Raw genomic sequence first — 19402 nt, forward strand, 5'->3', positions numbered from 1 at the left:
CTCTATGACCCTCAGCCAACTCTCACCTCTGGACCCATCAGGGCTTTGAGGAACTGCCAAGATGACCACATTCCACCCCACAACCCCCTCCCTGAACTGAGGGAGGCCTGGGCACCTCACTACCTCGGTGCCTGCTGCCTCAACCCAAAGTGAGAGTGTGCATGACTCAGGGAAAGCCTGGAAACATGGTCCCATCATCCCAGGCCTCCTCATCCAGACCTGAGTTCTAGGGAGAAGCAGCAAGCATGCCACCAAGACTGACTTGAGGAAAATGCTTACACAACTGTAGCTTCCTAACAGCCCCCAGAGGAAAAGGAAGTAAGAAGCACTCTTCATGTGTTTCTAGTTTACAGATCTATAAAGTGAGCTGAAGGGCTGCACTCGCCCTGACAGAAGTTGACAATTTGCTCTCCCTACCAGAATTCCCTCCTTTTATTCCCAAGTTTCCCGTTTACTATAGAGTTTGGAAATGAACAAGCTTATTAATGGAATAAATGATTCTATTAACTACTTTTCCTCAACAGTGAACGTCAATTTCCCTTGGCTATCCTGGGGTCCTGATTAAATTAAAACCGTACCTATTTGTACGGAGAAGTCTCCACCCCTACACCCCCGTCTGCATACATCTGATAAGTCCAACCTCAAGATGCATGTTCTTTACCTTTTGCCAGTATTTCTTCCTTGACTCGCTGCTTCTCTACTGCTGCTTCCATTCCTTCTTTGGATGCTCGGAACCTCCTTGAACGCTGCTGGTTCATTTTAGCGCGTGGTGCCTGAAAACAGGTATTTCATAGTGACATAATACTGTTCCAAACATTCGTAAGTAAATCTGTACATTATTTTGAATCAGTTAGTCTTACAAAAATAGTACGCTAAAATGGAAAAGTTAAGCAATATGTCCAAACAATCCTTTCATGACAGACAGTAGATCCTGGGAGCTTATATTTGGACCAAGAACCTTGAACGCTGAACTTAGGTGAGTGAGTGACATGTCAAAAAGACAAACATCCTATGAGGCCACAGCACTTAATACTGCAGGGTCCATGCCCCAAGGCCAGTTCCACTGGGTTACGACGCTTTCAGGCACCTCAGACGGAAAACTCACTTTACTCAAAAGACTCAGCACACAGCAAGTGAGTGGTTTCTACAGAACTAGGATCAGGAAGACCTTCCCTTTGTCCACGACTAAAAGGAAGGATGGTCTCCAAATGGGATTCACAAGACCTTAAAAGCCTTTTTGTATTTCCCACAATAAGGTTCATAATTATCACTCTGTGTCTATAATAAGGCACAGCAGGTAGAAAAGGAGCAAGGTTTTAATCAAAAGTATTCTTAAATCACTCGAACCAAATGTAACTTACAATCACTGGGTAAGCCTGAATGAAGTGAAGTGAACTGCAAGGTTTTGCAGTTACTGAACTGGGTTTGGGGCTGGAAGGGACTCTCAAGTATCCTGCCTACATGAAATAAGTTATTTCATATTCTCTTTAAACAGTTCCCTTTCCTGTAAAATGAGACCACCTAATCTAACTCTTTTAGGTTCTATGATCTACATTTATATTTTAACAAAACATGAGTTATAGACAAGAGCGTGTACATACACATACGCGTGTGCATATAACTTAGACCTGATTCAGCAGAAGCGCACAACGGAGTACAGTGAAAGAGCTTCTTCAAGAAACTTAGCTAATGCGAACTGCAATCTGCTCCAAATAGGACATATTCCTGTTCCCTTTATTCCTCACTACACTTTAACTGCAACTTAAGTTTTCAGGTAGCTTAAGATTTTTCTTTGAGTAAACAGTATCTCACAGAAAAGTTAAGCTTCTTGGACCCAAGTTTTCCAGATTTTCAAAATTATTTCATTAGCCACCAAAATTACTAAATCTAGAAGAAAGGGAATCAATGTGTATATGGCTAAATAAATTTAGGGTTATGATTTACCCTAACTTTCCTTGAACCCTGATATACAGTTTGCTGGTCATTTATAACTGAAACCACTTGGTATTATTATAAGCTAGTCCCCACCGAAGTTACTGTGATGACTACTCACTGCATATAGGATAAAAGCCAAACTGAGTGTGACAAGAAAGGCCTTCTCAAGCCCCTCTCTCTACTTCTCTTTCCAATCTAAACACCTGCAGTTGCCCCAGCATGTCAGTGTGGCCAGAGACACAGAAAGTGTGTGACCTGGCACATTTGAGACATCTGGAAGGTCCTCCTTCCCCACATCTGTCACATCCACCTCCCTCCTCTGCCCCTGCCCTCCCAATCTCCAATTATTCTTAACTCTTCAAAAAATGGGACAAACGCCCCCTCCTCTCTATTTCCTCACTCCCTTGTAGCACTGACTCCCCCTCCTTCAAGGCCCCTGCAAGTGCCGTCTAAGGCCCGAGGAAGGCCCTGGGTAACTAACCTTGCACGTCTACCTCTGCCTCTGTCCCTTAAGTGGCGAGCCCTTCAAAGCAAGGGCAGTCACTGACATCCCCAGCCCCTCACGGGATGCGGCACAAAACAGGCACATACACAAAATACATTTGAATGAATAAACTGAAAGATGAGGCTTTCTTTCTCAAATTCACTATAGCCAACATTTTTCACGATTTAGCTTACTTTCATTCTAGACACTGGGAACACAGCAAAAACAAAAATGGGGGATTTAGCACTTACCACTCCGTCTATTGCCATGTACAGAAGCCGTCTTGGTCTTACAATATTGAAAAGCCTGTCAATGTACTCAAAGATTGCAACCATCATTTCATCCTCGTTTTTCGGTGCTGGTCTACGATGACAAGCAAACGATGTAATATCAAATAGTACTCCTCTGTAATCTGTGACATCAGTAACAAAAATGGGTTACGTACTTGTCTTCAGGATGAGTACAGGGATGGATGATTCCATTCATATCCAAATACAGATTATCAAACTCCACATCATTTGGATTAGGTTTACTGGCATCGACAGGGATCTTTACACCACTGCATTCTTTTGGCTATAAGGAAGTGATAATTAATAGTAGTTTGAACTTTCAAGTCTGAAACTGACACATCATAGGCTCAGTATGAACCTGCTTCATTTCTGAATTGGAAATAAAATACTTTTAGTAATCTTTAAATTATAAGATAGGCTATTTTAGTCCTTAAAGATTCCATCGCAACAAGTTACTCTTGACTACGTGGCGGTTAGTTACCAAATTCCCAAATCACTCAGTTGTCCAAGACAGAGACCATGGGAGTCATCTTAGAATTCTCTCCCTTATCGCCCGTTACCAGTAAGTCCTGTCAATTTAACCTGAAAAATGCCTCTCCACACCATCTCCTCTCATTCCCACTACCAACATCAGGCATCACCTCTCACCAAAAGATTGGAAGAGCCTTCATATGGGCTGCCCCACCGCCAGACTCTACTGTCTCCAGCCCACACTCTATGCTGTCAGTTTTCTTTCTTAAATACAAATGTGGCTGTGCCTTCATCTTCCCTAATTTTTCCAATGATACCACAGCAGGTGCAGACCAATGAGTCCAGCCCTTACCCACACTGTCCTGCCAAACACTGCTCAGGCCGCCAGATCTCCCCAGTTCCTGGAAGACGCCCTTCCATCTCTCAACACCTCTGCTCCTCCTTCTTCCGCCCAACCAACACCCACTTCCGGAAACCTTATTAATTTTCCAAGGTCTAGACTCACATCAAATGCCATTCGCTTTGTAACACTTTGTACACATCCCTCAAAAAATTAACTTCTCCGCCTGCATTTCCTCCCAATTTTGCTTATTCACTTGTAGCACTTTTATGGTCTTATAATTAGTTTGTCATTCTAACCCCCAGCTACACTGTGAGTTCTTCCAAAGGCAAGGACCACGCCCTACTCACTCCTGGAGGCACTCAGCTGTATTTCTGTGGTAAGCATTATCTTTCTCTTTTTCTACCAGAGCTTCAACAAATGATAACAATAAGACTGGTTTTTACTCTTACTAATAGTAAAGTCACTTTAAAAATAACATAAAAAGTATCATTTGTAATAATAAAAAATTGTGAACAACTTAAAAGCCCATCAGGCACATGCTACATCATGGATGAACCTCAAAAACATTCTGCTAGGGCTTCCCTGGTGTGGCAGTGGTTGAGAGTCCGCCTGCCGATGCAGGAGACACAGGTTTGTGCCCCGGTCCGGGAGGATCCCACATGCCACGGAGAGGCTGGGCCCGTGAGCCATGGCCGCTGGGCCTGCGCGTCCGAAGCCTGTGCTCCACAACGGGAGAGGCCTGCATACCCCCAAAAAAAAAAAAAAAAAAATTCTGCTAAGTAAAAGCCAGTTACAAAAGACCACAAAAGATCCCATTTACAAGCTCCAGAGCAGACAAATCTTTAGACAGAAATAGATTACCTTCAATCTGCAGTGGGGGAAAGGGTGAGGGAAATAGGAAGTGACTAAAAACGGCTACAACATTCCTTTGGGGAATGACGAAAATTTCTAAATTAGGTAACAGTGATTGCTGTGCCACTGCATATATACTAAAAACCACTGAACTGTATAGTTTTAACAGGTGATTTTTATGGTATATAAATTATATCTCAATAAAGCTATTTAAAAAAGAAATAAAAACAAAAGGTCAACTTAACTAGGAAAAAAAAGAGCCTGTAGAAAGGACTGATTAACTGTAGTACATCCATACACCGGAACGCCAGACAAAAGTAAGATTCAAAGAAATAGGGCTGGAAAGTCATAAATATCTTGTCAAAAAAGCAAGGTGGGGCTTCCCTGGTGGCGCAGTGGTTGAGAGTCCGCCTGCCGATGCAGGGGACACGGGTTCGTGCCCCGGTCTGGGAAGATCCCACATGCCGCGGAGCGGCTGGGCCCGTGAGCCATGGCCACTGAGCCTGCGCGTCCGGAGCCTGTGCTCCGCAACGGGAGAGGCCACAACAGTGAGAGGCCCACATACCGCCAAAAAAACAAAAACAAAAACAAAAACAAAACAAAACAAAAAAAAGCAAGGTGAAGAAGAAAAAACACAGTATACCACTTATAGGAAGTTATAAAATACACAAAACAGTATTAGGCATTGTTCAGGGATGAATATGGATGCAGTGAAAGCACAGGAAAGAGCAGGGGAATGATGAACACCAATTTCAGGACAAGTGGTGATCTTCGAGAGAGGGAAGGAATGAGACTGGGCTTCAGTTTGTATATACAATGGGGAGAATCGGATATCAAAACAGGGAAGAAACTATCAGTGATCTGTGCAGACACCCTGTAAATCAGGAAAGAGGGGCTTGATCAGAAGCAGTGAATGGGATAAGTGGGGAGGAAAGCAGGAGGTCAATTTAGGAGGTCTATCAAACAAGATAATCTGATGAGTCCAAAACAAAAACAAGCTCAATGAAGGCAGGAGGCTCTGTGCCTCTCCACCTCACCTCTACATTCAAAGTCCACATTTTCCTTTCTCCTGAGCCAAGCAGACACCACACTCAGGAGACTCCAAACCCACTTTCTTTATGCTCTCCAAGAAGCCAGACGGTAAGTATTTTAGACTTGTTGACTGAATGATCTCAGTTGCAATGACTCATATCTGCCTTTATAAAGTAAAAGCAGCCCTAAACAAGATGGACGTGAATGAGTATGGTTGCATTCCAATAAAACTTTACAAAAACAGGAAACCACTGGTTTGCTATATTGCAGCTCTTCAATGAATGCTGAATGCAGCTGCATGAGAATTTCCACTTCCACTACCTAGAAAGTATAGCTTGGGGAAGGAGGTACAGGTGGGTCCTAATTTTGAGAAAAGAGCTGCAAGCATTCCCAATAAGAAAATGGAACATATTTTTCTCTCCAGAGTTCTGAGGATATCTTCAACACAATTATATAAATTTAGAGCTTCTTTCTTCAAGGGAAGATTCTGATACTCAACAAAGGTACTCACTCTTCAAGAGCCTTGCCATTAAATACAATGCCAGTTATCTCCTGCTAGGTTCAAGAGAGATTCTTAATCAATCAAAGAGTAGCTAAAAGGAGAGCTACTCTGAACCCTAAAACCAATTCATTTCAAATAGCTTTTCATTATCTTTCGGGTTTTCCAGATGATAAACTGAGCACATATTGCAGTCTTCCCTTTCTATCCCCAGACCACATAAAAGACTAAAAACAGGGACTTCCCTGGCGGTCCAGTGATTAAGACTCCATGCTCCCAATGCAGGGGGCCTGGGTTCGATCCCTGGTCAGGGAACTAACTGCATCCTGCAACCAAGAGCCCGTTTGCCGCAACTAAAGATCCCGCACGCGGCAACGAAGATCCCACGTGCTGCAACTGAGACCCAGCACAACCAAATAAATAAATAATTTTTTTTAAAAAAAGACTAAAAACAAACAAATAACCACAATCGCATAACTGTGCTGAAAAACCAAAAGGAGATCCGTCTGTGACTGATAAATCACAGGGGATGCCCAAAATGTGGAAAACTAGTAGATCTGATCAGATGGAACACACAGCCTCAAACATGCAGAAGTGGGAGAACACAAGAGGGCTCTGGGCCCAGAGGGGGCTCACAGGACAGCATCTGGATGATCCCGCAGCAGCAGCAGGAACAGCCCAGTGGGTCAAGCCCTGCACCCTCCTCTCCCCTGGCCCTCTCAGGCCCCATGTGGACCAGTCAACTTGAGACAGTTGTTCCCATAAAACACGAGTGCTTGCGGAGGAAGGGCAGTCAGTACCCTGGCTGAGCAGCAGTTCCCCGCAGGGGCAGGGAGCACACCCACCCAAGGGCTGGCCGTCAAGGCAGTTCTGCCCTGCAGGAAGCCCACTGCATGGAAAGAGGAAGGGATATATGTATCCCAAACAAGCAGTTGAGAAATTACCCTGGTTGTACACAAATATGCCAAGGAATCAAAATAAAGAAGGTATTTGAAGAAGATGGTACACAAACAGTGAATCTGTATAAAAATACACTCCACAGGTTTTGAAGTAAACCCCCAGAATGAGCTTCACATCAACCTACTGTTCCAGTCAACCTTATACGGCTTTCTGCCTCTTCAAATGTAAGGCGGAAACCACTACTATCAGTAATACCTAACTAAATGCATTTCTGTGTAAGTCTGTACAATATTTAACGGCAGCACTAGGAATATCAGGACTCATGCCTGAGGTTCCACTGTAACGAGAGCGCCCACTGTTGGACAGTAGATAACACACTGTAGAACTTGGTTTTAGACTTCCCTTAAAGCAGCTCAGAACTCCAAAAAAGAACTGCAAAACACAGGTGACATTTTGGGGAGAAAGGGTCAAAAGGCTACTGAAAAATTTAGATTACCGTATTTGCATTAAAAATTCGGGCTATAAATTCTGATGTAGCTGTCAAACAAAAAAAACTTAGTATTTTTAGTGATTAGTGTTTTTTCAAGTTGCATGTATATCGGCTCTCCATTTTTATGCAGTGTCAGTCAACAAGGACTACTAATGATCACTAACGTTTACAGAACACTTAAAATGGGATACTGTTCTAAGTGCTTTTACTCATGGATTATTTCCCTCTCTCCTCACAACAACCCTGTGAGATACAGAGTATCCCACTTACAGATGAGAACACAAATGCTTAGAGGGGTAAGTGGCTTTCCAAAGTCACACTTCTGCCAAGTTCACAGACCAGGATTGAACCCAGTCATCTGAATTCAGAGCTGGTATCTTAAGCGGTATGTCAGACTGATTAATTGCAATTTCACTAGATTCAGCATAAACTTATTGAACACCTATAATGTGTGTCAAGGACTACAGCCAGAACTATGGGGGACACATAATATGCAAGATGTGTGAATCTGATCTTCACTCTCCAAGACAGAGATCATATTGGAGAGCTCAGCTACCAGCATGACTGCATGAGGACTTCTGCCTACCTGCTCCCCAGCTGAACTAGAGAAAATCTTTTAAAAAACCAAAACATTTAAAGCCTTTGGAAACAGTCCAAGGAGCAAACAGCAATCTAGTCAAGAAAAGCTTTGAAAATTCAGAAATGACTTCATTTGCAACAGAGCATGGAGAAGTTTACACCCAAGGGCATTCATTCTCAAGAACGGCATAAGGTGTGGTGAAAAGAACTGAGTAGAGAATCAGGGATCTAATGAAGATACAGCCTAGACCACAGACCAGCTGGTCTGCAGGAGAGAACTGGGGAATAAGACAGCTGGGAGGAACCCTCCTGGGGTTAGAACAGATACCAAACATTAATCTCAGAAGCTAATCCTTGGAAGGTGCCACAATTTCACTGCATTAGTCTGTAGAGGAATTTATTCCCTGAGCGCTGTTGAAAACAATGGCGCAATGGACAAAAATCCACAGAATTTAACTGCTGGGTGATCACACGCAGCAGTTAAGTGGGTGAGAGTAGGAGACAGCCCTATGTGTGCCACTGTCATCGCAGGGTGACTGTGGGCACATCAAAACCACACCTCCCTGAGGATACTGAGGCATAACAACACGCTGAGAAAGAAACTCACCTCCTTAAAATAATCCAGCCAGTAGCAACATAAATAACAATAACGTATCTGGGAAGGGCTTGGGGGGACCAGCACCTAAAATATCCTGTTCGCAGGAAAAAAAAAAATTCCAGGCATGCAGAAAAACAGAGAAGTATGACCCACATGCTGGAAAAAAGTCAGGCAAAAGAAACTACCTGTGATAGTGTCCAGATGTCAGATTTAACAGAATAGTTTAAAGCAGCTATTATAAATATGTTCACAGAATTCAAGAGACATATGGTTAAAGAATTAAAGAAAGGTATGATGACAACTTTTATCAAATAGAAATAGTAACAAAAACAAGAATTATAAAAAACAAACAAATGGATACTCTGGAGTTGAAAAATACAATAACTGAGATCAAAAATTCACTACAGGGGCTGAACAATAGATTTGAACTGGCAAGAAAAAGAAGTCTTGGGACTTCCCAGGTGGCGCAGTGCTTAGGATCTGTCTGCCAATGCAGGAGACACGGGTTCGAGCCCTGGTCCCAGAAGATCCCACATACTGTGGAGCAACTAAGCCCGTGCACCACAACTACTGAAGCCTACACTCTAGAGCCCGCGAGCCACAACTACTGAGCCCATGTGCCACAACTACTGAAGCCCACGAACCTAGAGCCCGTGCTCCACAACATGAGAAGACACCTCAGTGAGAAGCCTGCACACAGCAGAGAAGAGTAGCCCCCGCTCGCCACAATTAGATAAAGCTCACATGCAGCAACAAAGACTCAACACAGCCAAAAATAAAAACACCAAAAAATTAAAAAAGAATCCTTGAAACTTCCCTGATGGCTGAATGGTTAAGAATCCGCCTGCCAATGCAGGGGACACGGGTTTGATCCCTGGTCTGGGAAGATTCCACATGCTGCAGAGCAACTAAGTCCACGTGCCACAACCACTGAGCCTGCGTGCTGCAACTACTGAAGCCCTTGCGCCTAGAGCCCGTGCTCTGCAGCAAGAGAAGCCACCACAACGAAAAGCCTGTGCAGCGGAACGGAGAGTAGCCCACGTACCGCAAAAAAATAAAAAGAAGGTGAAATAAAGACTTTGCCAGATAAACAAAAATTGCATTTGTTGCTAGCTGACTGGACTTACAAGAAATACTAAAGGAAGTTCTTCAGGCTGAAAGTTAAGTGACCCCACTAAAGATAATAATACATTTTTTTAATCCTTTCTTTTCTTAACTGCTATTGCAAAAAAACAGTTGGATGAAATGATATTTTGTAAAATACTATGGCTTACAACACACACTTTAATATAAATGTAATATATTTCCTAGTAACAGCCCAAAAAGAGGTGGGTAGAAGCAAAATAGCAATATGCTATGGAAGTAACCACAGATGGTAAAGTAATAATTATAGCAATGCACTGTTGGGTTTGTAACATTAACAGATATGATACATACAATGACAATACCATATAAAAAAAGGAAAATGGGGGGACTTCCCTGGTGGTCCAGTGGTAAAGAATCCATCCTGCAATGCAGGGGATGTGGGTTGAAAACCCTGGTTGGGGACCTAAGATCCCACATGCTGCAGGGCAACTAAGCCCGCATGCCACGACTACTGAGCCCTCGTGCCTCAACTAGAGAGCCCCGTGTGCCGCAAACTACAGAGCCCATGTGCCACAACTAGAGAGAAGCCCGCACGCCGCAACAAAAGATCCTGCATGCTGTAACTAAAGACCCAATGCAGCCAAAAATAAAATTAAAAACAAAAGGAAAATGGTAATCAAGCCATACAGCAGTAAAGGTTCTATATATTACTGGAATTCAGCTAGTATAAATCTAAAGCTAACTCTGGGCTTTCTCTGCCAGGGGCCTGGGTTCAATCCCTGGTCAGGGAACTAAGATCTGTAAGAGTGGTGCGGCCAAAAGACAAAAAAAAAAAATCTAAAGCTGATTAAGATGTGTATAGTAAGCCCTTAAGATATATTTTTTAAAAAGATCACTAATGAAATCTAAACGCTACATTAAAAATACATATAGAAAACAGAAAGTAAAAGGGCAAATGTAAATTCAGTGATATCAATAACATTAAATGTGAATGGATTAAACAATCCAATCAAAAGACAAAAGTTGTCAGACTGGATTTAAAAAAATATCCAATTATATGCTGTCTACAGGAGACACACTTGAGATTCAAAGATACAGAGTGAAAGTAAATGGATGGGGAAAGAGACTCAAACAACAACCACAAGAAAACTGGAGTGGCTGTACTAGTATCAGACAAAATACCTAGACTTTAAAAAAGACTTACTGGAAATAATGACGTTTGATAATGATAAAAAAGGTCAATCCATCAAGAAGACATAACAACTAGAAACACATGCACCTAGTAACAGCATCAAAATACATGCAACTTTTAATAAATGACAAAAATGAAAGAAACAGACAATTGAACAATAATAGTTGGAGACTTCAATACTCCACTTTCAATAATGGACAGAATTGAACAGAAGATCAACAAGGAAACAGATAACTGCAACAACACTATAAACCAACCAGACCTAAGAGACTTTTACAGAACACTCCACTCAACAGAATATACATTCTCAACTGCATATGGAACATTCTCTGGGAAAGACCAATCGCTGGGCCATAAAACAAACCTCAATAAAAGCATAAAAGTGATGCCAAGTATGTTCTTCAAACACAACAAAGTAATGAGCTCAATAATGGGAGAAAAGTTGGCAAATTCATAAACATGTGGAAATTTAACAACACACTAATGAATAACCAATAAATTGAAGAAGATATCAAAAGTGAATCAGAAAATAATTTGAGTGGAATAAAAATGAAGACACAACATATGAAAACTTACAGTGTAGAGCCCAAAACCAGTGTTCACAGGGAAATTTATAGCTGTAAGTGTCTATAATAAGAAAGATCTCAAATCAACAACCTAACCTTCATTGGAATCATGCTGATTATAACTGATTTGAAGAAGGCCAAGTGAACTGAATAAGATCACTTGAACAGCATGTTTCTTGTAACTATCCTTATATTCTTCTCACAAAACGTCTATAAAATATTTGTTTAAAATATTTTTGTATCAAAATATTTGGAAAATTAGAAGCTTCTTTTTAACATGTATTGATATGACTTGAATTATTATTTTATGAAATTAAGAGCCCTATATACCCGTAAATATTTTCACATATCGTTTAAGATTTTAAAAAAAAGAAAAAAAAACCTAACCTTCCACTTTAAGACACTAGAAGAGCAAACTAAACCCAAAGCAAGCAGAAAGAAGAAAACAACAAGTATTAGAGAAAAATTTAATGACAGAGAATAAAAAGAACAATTTTTAAAAATCCATGAAACCAAAGATCAACAAAATTGACAAACCTCTGGCAAGTCTGACCAAGAAAGAAAAAAAGCAAGGTGGGAAACCTAGATTTCACTACATGCAAACAGCACAATTCTGTATTACGCAACGTTACCAAGAGTTAGACATGAAAATATCCCCACTTTTACTTGGACATATAAACTACCAAAAATTAACTTACCAAATAAAATTCTGAAGTATCAGTGCAAGGCACTGTTTCATGCACTTAACTTGGATTAACTGACTTAATCCACACAACCACCTTATGTGGCACATATACAGCTGATCTTCTTTATTCACAAATTCCATATTTGCTAATTCACCCGCTCACTAAAATTTTTTGTAACCTCCCAAATCAATTTTTGCACTCTCAAGATCATTCACAGACACAAGAAGGGTGAAAAATTTGAGTCCACTGACACACACATTCCCAACTGATGTTAAACAAGGCAACATTCTGCCCTATTTCAGCTCTCATACAGAGATGACCAGAGCATAGAGACTGTAGGAACAGGGTGGTGAAATGCAAGAAACTCCAGTTCTTCACCGTTTAGGCGAGTTTAAGTCATTTTCCCAAGACCAGAAAGCTAATGAGTGGAGGACTGTATAAGCCAAGGACACAAAGTAAAGAAACTGATGGTTGAATGAATTAAGAGTAGTTAAAAAGCCAAGAAGAAATAAAATGGAATCATAAAAAAGGAGAACAATTGTAAAATGGAAACAAAGCACAGATGAGACAGACAGCAAACAGATAGTAAGATTACAAATTTAAATCTAACCATATCAATAATCATATTAAATGTAATTGTTCTAAATGCCCGATTTACAAGGCAGAGATTGGGAAAACAGTTTGGCAATTCCTCAAAAAGGTAAACATGGAATTAAGCATAAGACCCAGCAATTCCACTCATAGGTATATATACCCAAAAGAATCAGAAGCAGGGACCACTCATAGGTATATACCCAAAGTACTGATCTATTGTACAAATACCTGTGCACCAATGTTCACAGCAGCATTATTCACAATAGTCAAAAGGTAAAAATAACTCGTGTCGGGATATCATTATACAGACTTAAAAATCAACAGTTATAGAATATATGTATCTTCAGGTTCTACAGATGCTCCCCAACTGTTTTCCAATAAAATGAATTGCATTTTCATACAATGGGCTCCACAGTGAAATACTACATAGTAACGAAACAAATTTAGATAAATCAAAGAAACATGAAATCTCATAAACACAGATACAAGAGAAAGTAGAGGTTACGGTACCATTTTTAACAAGATAAGCATTACTAAAACTACTCTTTGCTATCAGAAGACAGGATTGTGTGGTGGCCACTGTCTAGAAGGGAGCAAAGGGGAACTTCTGGGGTATGAATACTACGATAATATTCTGTTTCATAATCTGGATACAAGTCATACATTTTTATTTTGTGAAAATTAACAAGCTATACACAGTTATATAACTTCAATATATGAAGAGTTTAAACATTTAAGTGACTATACATGCATATATGTATTTGTGTATATATACTTCAATTAAAAGGTTTCCAAAATCCGAAAAAAAAGAGAAAGAAAGAAATTGATACATGCTAAACATGGATGAATCTTGAAAACACTATGCAAAATGAAAAAGTGAAATAAACCAGACAAAAAATGACAAACATTATATAATTCCACTTATATTAGCTCCTAGAATAGACAAATTCATAAGATAGAAAGTAGGGGAAGAGACCATGTTAACACTAGTCAAAAGATCTGGTTATATTAATACTGGACAAAACAGATTTCAGAGCAAAGAATATTACCAAGGATAAAGGTCATTTTATAATGATAAAGGAGCACATTCAGGTATTTCCCTGGTGGCGCAATGGTTAGGAATCCCCCTGCCAATGCAGGGGACACAGGTTCGACCACTCGTCTGGGAGGATTCCACATGCTGCAGAGCAACTAAGCCCACGAGCCACAACTACTGAGCCTGCATGCCACAGCTGTTCAGCCCGCATGCCACAACTACTGAAGCCCGTGCTCCACAACAAGAGAAGCCACCACGATGAGAAGCCTGCACACTGCAATGAAGAGTAGCCCCCGCTCACCGCAACTGAAGAAAGCCCGCGCCCAGCAACGAAGACCCAATGCAGCCAAAAATAAATAAATGTTTTAAAAAAGAAAAGTATCAAATCTTCAAAAAATAAGAAACACATTCATCAAGACGACCTAACAATCTTAAGCATTTATGCACTAACAAGAGTTTTAAAATGCAAGGAGCAAAAACCAACAAAGCTGAAAGAAGAAACAGACAAATCCAAAAAAATTATAGAAGATTTCCATATATATTGATAGAACAGGAGACAGAAAATCAATGTGCTGTTCAAGTCTTCCATATCCTATCAACCAGCATGATAATATTTACAGAACACTCTACCCAACAATAGCAGAACTTGTGTCTTTTTCAAGTCAAAACGAAACATTTACCAAGACCATATTCTGGGTCATAAAACAAATCAGTTAAGCTTTAAAATACGTAATTCAAATTATGGAAAGTTATGTTCTCTGACAAGGGAACTAAATTAGAAGTCAATAACAGAAAAAGAATGCCTGGAAAATCCCCCAAATATTTGAAAACTAAGGAACACTCTTCTGAATAACCAATGGGCCACAGAAGTCAAGGGGATATGAGAAAGTATTTTTTACTGAATGAAAATGAAAAGACAACATGTCAATGTTTGTGATGTGCCACTGGAACAGCACCTAGCAGGCAGCTTATGGCACTCAACAGAAGCAACTCAAAGAAGCAGCATCAATACAATGACCTCAGCTTCTACCTTAAGAGGACAAGAAACACAAGATAAACTCAAAATGAGCATAAGAAATAATAAAAATAAGAACAGAAGTCGATGAAGTAGAAAACAGAAAAAATAATATAGAAAAATCAATGAAACCAAAAGCTAGTTCTCTGAGATAAGTCTAGCCAGACTGATAATGGAATAAAAGAGAAAGGACAAAATTAGTAGCAGGAATGAGAGAAGTGACATCACTACATTTTCTATTGATATTAAAAAGATAATAAGGAATACTATGAACAACCTTATAGCAACAAATTGGACAACTTAGAAAAACAAAATCTGTGTAAGATACAAACTACAAAAGCTCATTAAAAAAACAGATAGGGCTTCCCTGGTGGCGGAGTGGTTGAGAATCCGCCTGCTGATGCAGGGGACACGGGTTCGTGCCATGGTCCGGGAAGATCCCACATGCCGCGGAGCAGCTAGGCCCGTGAGCCATGGCCGCTGAGCCTGTGCGTCCGGAGCCTGTACTCTTCAACAGGAGAGTCCACAAGAGTGAGAGGCCTGCGTACCGCAAAAAAAAAAAAAAAAGGATAATCTGAATACCCCTATGTCTACTAAAAAAATTATATTTTTAGCTTAAACCTTCCCAAAAAACTTCAAGTCCGGATGGCTTCAATGATGAATTCTACCAAATACTGAAGGAAGAAATAATACCAATTCTACACAGACGCTTCCACAAAACTAAAGAGGGTATGTACCTCGTAACTCAATATGAGGCCAAGATTACTCTGATACCAAAACTGGACAAAAACATTATAGGGGCTTCCCTGGTGGCGCAGTGGTTGAGAGTCCGCCTGCCGATGCAGGGGACACGGGTTCGTGCCTCGGTCCGGGAAGATCCCACATGCCGCGGAGCGGCTGGGCCCATGAGCCATGGCCGCTAAGCCTGCGCGTCCGGAGCCTGTGCTCCACAACGGGAGAGGCCACAACAGTGAGAGGCCTGCGTAATGCAAAAAAAAAAAAAAAATTATAAAAACACTATAGACAAACATCGTTTTTGAACATAAATGTAAAAATTCTCAAGAAAATGTTAGCAGACTGACTCCAACAGTATATAAAAATAATACACCATGACCAGGTGGGATTTATCCACCTGAAATGCAAGGTGTGTTTAACATTTGAAAATCAATGTAATTCACCATGAAAAAAACCCCTAAAAAACAGAAAGCATAGTACGAACTAAAAGCATAATAAGACATCTCTAAGAAAACACAAGAAAAAATCTTGGTGACCTTGGCAAAGATTTCTTAAATATAACACAAAAAGCAGGAATACTGAGGAAAAAGAAAGAAAGCAGACTACTAAAATTAAAAACTTTTGCTCTTCTTTGCACTAAGAAGACAAGCCACAGATTAAGGGAAAATATTTGCAAAAAAAAAAATCAATATGTAAGAAACTCTACAATTCAGTAAAACAAACAACCTAACTTAAAAATGGGCAAAAGATATGAATAGACACCTCACTCAAGAAGACATATGGAAAGCAAATAAGCACCCGAAGATGCTCAACATCATTTCTCATCAGGGAAATGCAAATTAAAACCACACTGAGATAACACTACACTAGAATGGCTAAAACTAGGAAAACTAACCATACTAAGTGTTGACAAGGAAGCGGAACAACCAGACCTCTCATACACCACTGGTGGCAATGAAAAGGTACAACCTCTTTGAAAAAAAGTCTGGCAAGTTTTTCTTTTTAAATAATCAAACACCTACCATACAATGCAACCAATTCACTCCTAGGTATTTTCTCTAAAGAAATGAAAGCATACATTCACACAAAGATTTGTACACCAATGTTCATAGACTTTTTTTAATAGTCGAATACTGGAAACAATCCAAACGTTCACCAATCAGGTGAATGAATAAAGGTGATATATGCACAACACTGAATACTATTCAAAAATAATAAGAAATAAACTACTGATATAAGTACCAACATGGATGACTTTCAAAATAATTGTTCTGAATGAAAGTAACCAAGTCAGGTTAAAAAAAAAAAGAGTACATATTGTATAATTCTATTTATATAAAATTGTAGGATATGAAAACTTATCTATAGAGTCAGAAATAAGTCAGTGGTTGACTAAAGATGGGCAGTGGGGAGGGGTTATGGGGAGGAACAACAAAGGGGCAGAAGGAATGTTTCAGAGATGATGTTCATTATCTTGATTGTGGTGATGGGTTCATGAACATACACATATGTCAAAATGTATTAAATTGTACACTTTAAATGCGTGCAGTTTGTTCTAGGTCAATTATACCTCGGTGGAGGAAGGAGGAGAGAACAGAGAAAAGAAAAATAAATCAATCTAGGAGGACCAGTATTCAGAGTTCAGAGAAGGCAGAGTAAAAGGAAAACAAGAAAAAAATCAAAGAGCATTCCCTAGAACTAAAGAACACAAGCCTCCAGACTCAGAGTCAGCCAAGCACTGATCAAAATGAATTGAAATTTTTAAAAAAATCTGTACCTAAGTACATAATTACAAAAGCTTATACCACCAAGGATAAGTATCTCTTAAAAATTCAGAAAGAAAAACATCAACTACAAAAGAATGAAAGCAAAAGAACACAGAAACCAAGAGCATGGGCTTCCTGGTTTTGACACTGGCTCTGACATGTATTAGCCACAAGACCTTGAGTACCTTACTTAACCCCTGTGTGCTTCATTTTCTCATCTGTAATAAGAAGGAGGGGGGGGGAGGAGAAGGAGAAATAGTTATGTAGTTGTTATGAGGATTTAATAAATTCATCTGTGAAGTGCCTAGTACATGTTAAACACTACATAAGTGTTAGCTAAATAAATAAATCACATTAACATTCAACTTCTCATCAACAATTCTGGATGACAGAAGTCAAAAGAACAATGCCTTCAAAGTTTTGAGGGAAAGTAATTTTCAAACTCTGCCTAGCTAATGATTATTCACGTATACAAGGGTAGAATGGACTTAGAAAACTCACATACCACACACCACTTCTTAAGAACTCAAGTAAGAACAAAAACCAAGGAAGGGTTTAAGCCAAGAGAGATAATGATTAGAAAACAGTACCTCCAACTGAAGAAATTTTTTAAAATCTCAGGAAGCGGCTTTCTAGCAAGTCTAAATAACCAGGTGCGACAGCAACAGAAATAAAGACTTCAAGCAGTCTCCAACTAGAAAGAGGACTCGACAGAATAACTGATGAAGGAGAGTCTAGATGGGGAATGATGTATAATGGAAAACAGGCAACACACAGAAAAAGACAAAAGTAGCACAAGAGAAGAAACAGTCACAGTACATAATCTGAATCTACACAGTGACAATCATCACCAATACTATCTGATTTTTCATGTTTTGAAACAAACCTGCATAGCCAAAGCCCTGACAATTTAATTCTGGATGCCAACGAAGCAAGAGCACAGCTGAGAAGCTTGGGATGAAGAGTAAGGAAACAGCAGTAGAAAAGCTAATACCTAACCTCAGAATGTGAAGAATCACGGGATACTTTGTAAAGGAGATGGAATAAAACAATAAAGGAATATTACTTAAATTTATCAAGTTTACCAATAGAAGAAATAAAAATAATGATTAGGAGGATGGGGGGGCATGTGGGGAAGGGCACTGTATAAGTGACTACATCCTCTTCTATCATAGCTAGAATTCAACAGATACACTCAAAATCAACAAATCAGATGTCAGCAGGACATTTAGAGATAGAACCAAAAATAGTTTAAAGCAGTTATCAGTGGAGAGTAGAAATGGGATAAGATGTAAGTAAACTTTAAATAAAGTTTGATAAAAGTTTTAAAAGCAAAGGACATGAGCATTCAGTTTAACAGTTTCTCTTTGAGAAAAGCACAGAGAGTACTGGAAATTCATCAGAACAAGAGTTTCGGTTCCTCCTAGGATAGAAACTAAGCAAAATCAAGATCTCACATCGAATGAACCCTGGAGATCCATCTACCTGTCCAAAAAACAAACAAATGAACAAACAAATCTCACTAGCCTAAGCAAAAAGTTCCCAGGGTCGACTGGGCACTTCCTTCAAAAACGAAGGGGTGGGGAGCATAATGTGCCCCTGAACTTCCCAATCCGGAAATTCTCATTAAGAGTACAAAATCGAACTGGGACGGAAACAAGGAAACGACAAATACAAAACTCAAGAACGGCCAACAGTCTACGTAACACTAACAAACCAACAGCAAAAAATGTATTGTCCAAGTGCATCCAGGAATTCTGAAAATGTCAAAGGCATGCCCAGCAGTCGGGCACCTAGACAAGGGGGCACTTAAGGGACTTCTGTCCTAACCTAGACATTTCCGAGGTGCTGCTCTCTCCATAGGACCTGACAACAGCAACAAATGGCCTCTCCCCTAGCAGAAAACCTTTCAGGCTAGTACAGGAAACGACAAAAAGCTGCCTCCCCTCCCCCCCCCAGCATTACTTCACAAAGTGGTTAGAGGCTGGCAGGAGCACCCGCGCATCCCTAACCAGCTAACTCAGCTGACCAGCCGCGCGCTGCCCTACGGCCGGGGAGCCGCTTTCGAAACCCAAACCGGGCGAGCAGGGAAGAAACAAAGCCGTGGGCGGGGCCTTCCGCCGGGGAATCTGCGGACCGGGGAGGAGCATCCCTCCGCGAGCTCCGCCGCTCGGCCCTCGCCCCGCCCATGCCACCCCCGGAGCCCGAGTCCGAGCGCCCGCCCCCGGCGCCCGGCGGGCCGCGGCTGCCGGG

At 40.5% G+C, this 19402-nt stretch overlaps 1 protein-coding gene across 2 annotated transcripts in view; it reads right to left on the reverse strand.

Moving 5' to 3' along the window:
- The window catches only part of XRN2 (5'-3' exoribonuclease 2), a 79519-nt gene that overhangs the window by 59629 nt on the left and 488 nt on the right, over window positions 1–19402 (reverse strand). The window contains exons 1-4 of one of the 2 annotated variants that reach the window (XM_024750784.1): window positions 15386–15508; window positions 2865–2992; window positions 2671–2782; window positions 662–773 (exon numbers count right to left, since the gene is read on the reverse strand). In XM_024750784.1, coding sequence (XP_024606552.1) covers window positions 662–773; window positions 2671–2782; window positions 2865–2905 — 265 coding nt within the window. In that variant the 5' untranslated portion in view covers window positions 2906–2992; window positions 15386–15508. Of the gene's footprint in view, window positions 1–661; window positions 774–2670; window positions 2783–2864; window positions 2993–15385; window positions 15509–19402 lie in introns of those variants that run through there. The other variant, XM_024750783.1, reaches the window with a different exon arrangement.

Source organism: Neophocaena asiaeorientalis, unplaced genomic scaffold (assembly GCF_003031525.2).
Source record: "Neophocaena asiaeorientalis asiaeorientalis breed wild unplaced genomic scaffold, Neophocaena_asiaeorientalis_V1.1 scaffold567, whole genome shotgun sequence".
Lineage (NCBI taxonomy): Eukaryota > Metazoa > Chordata > Mammalia > Artiodactyla > Phocoenidae > Neophocaena > Neophocaena asiaeorientalis.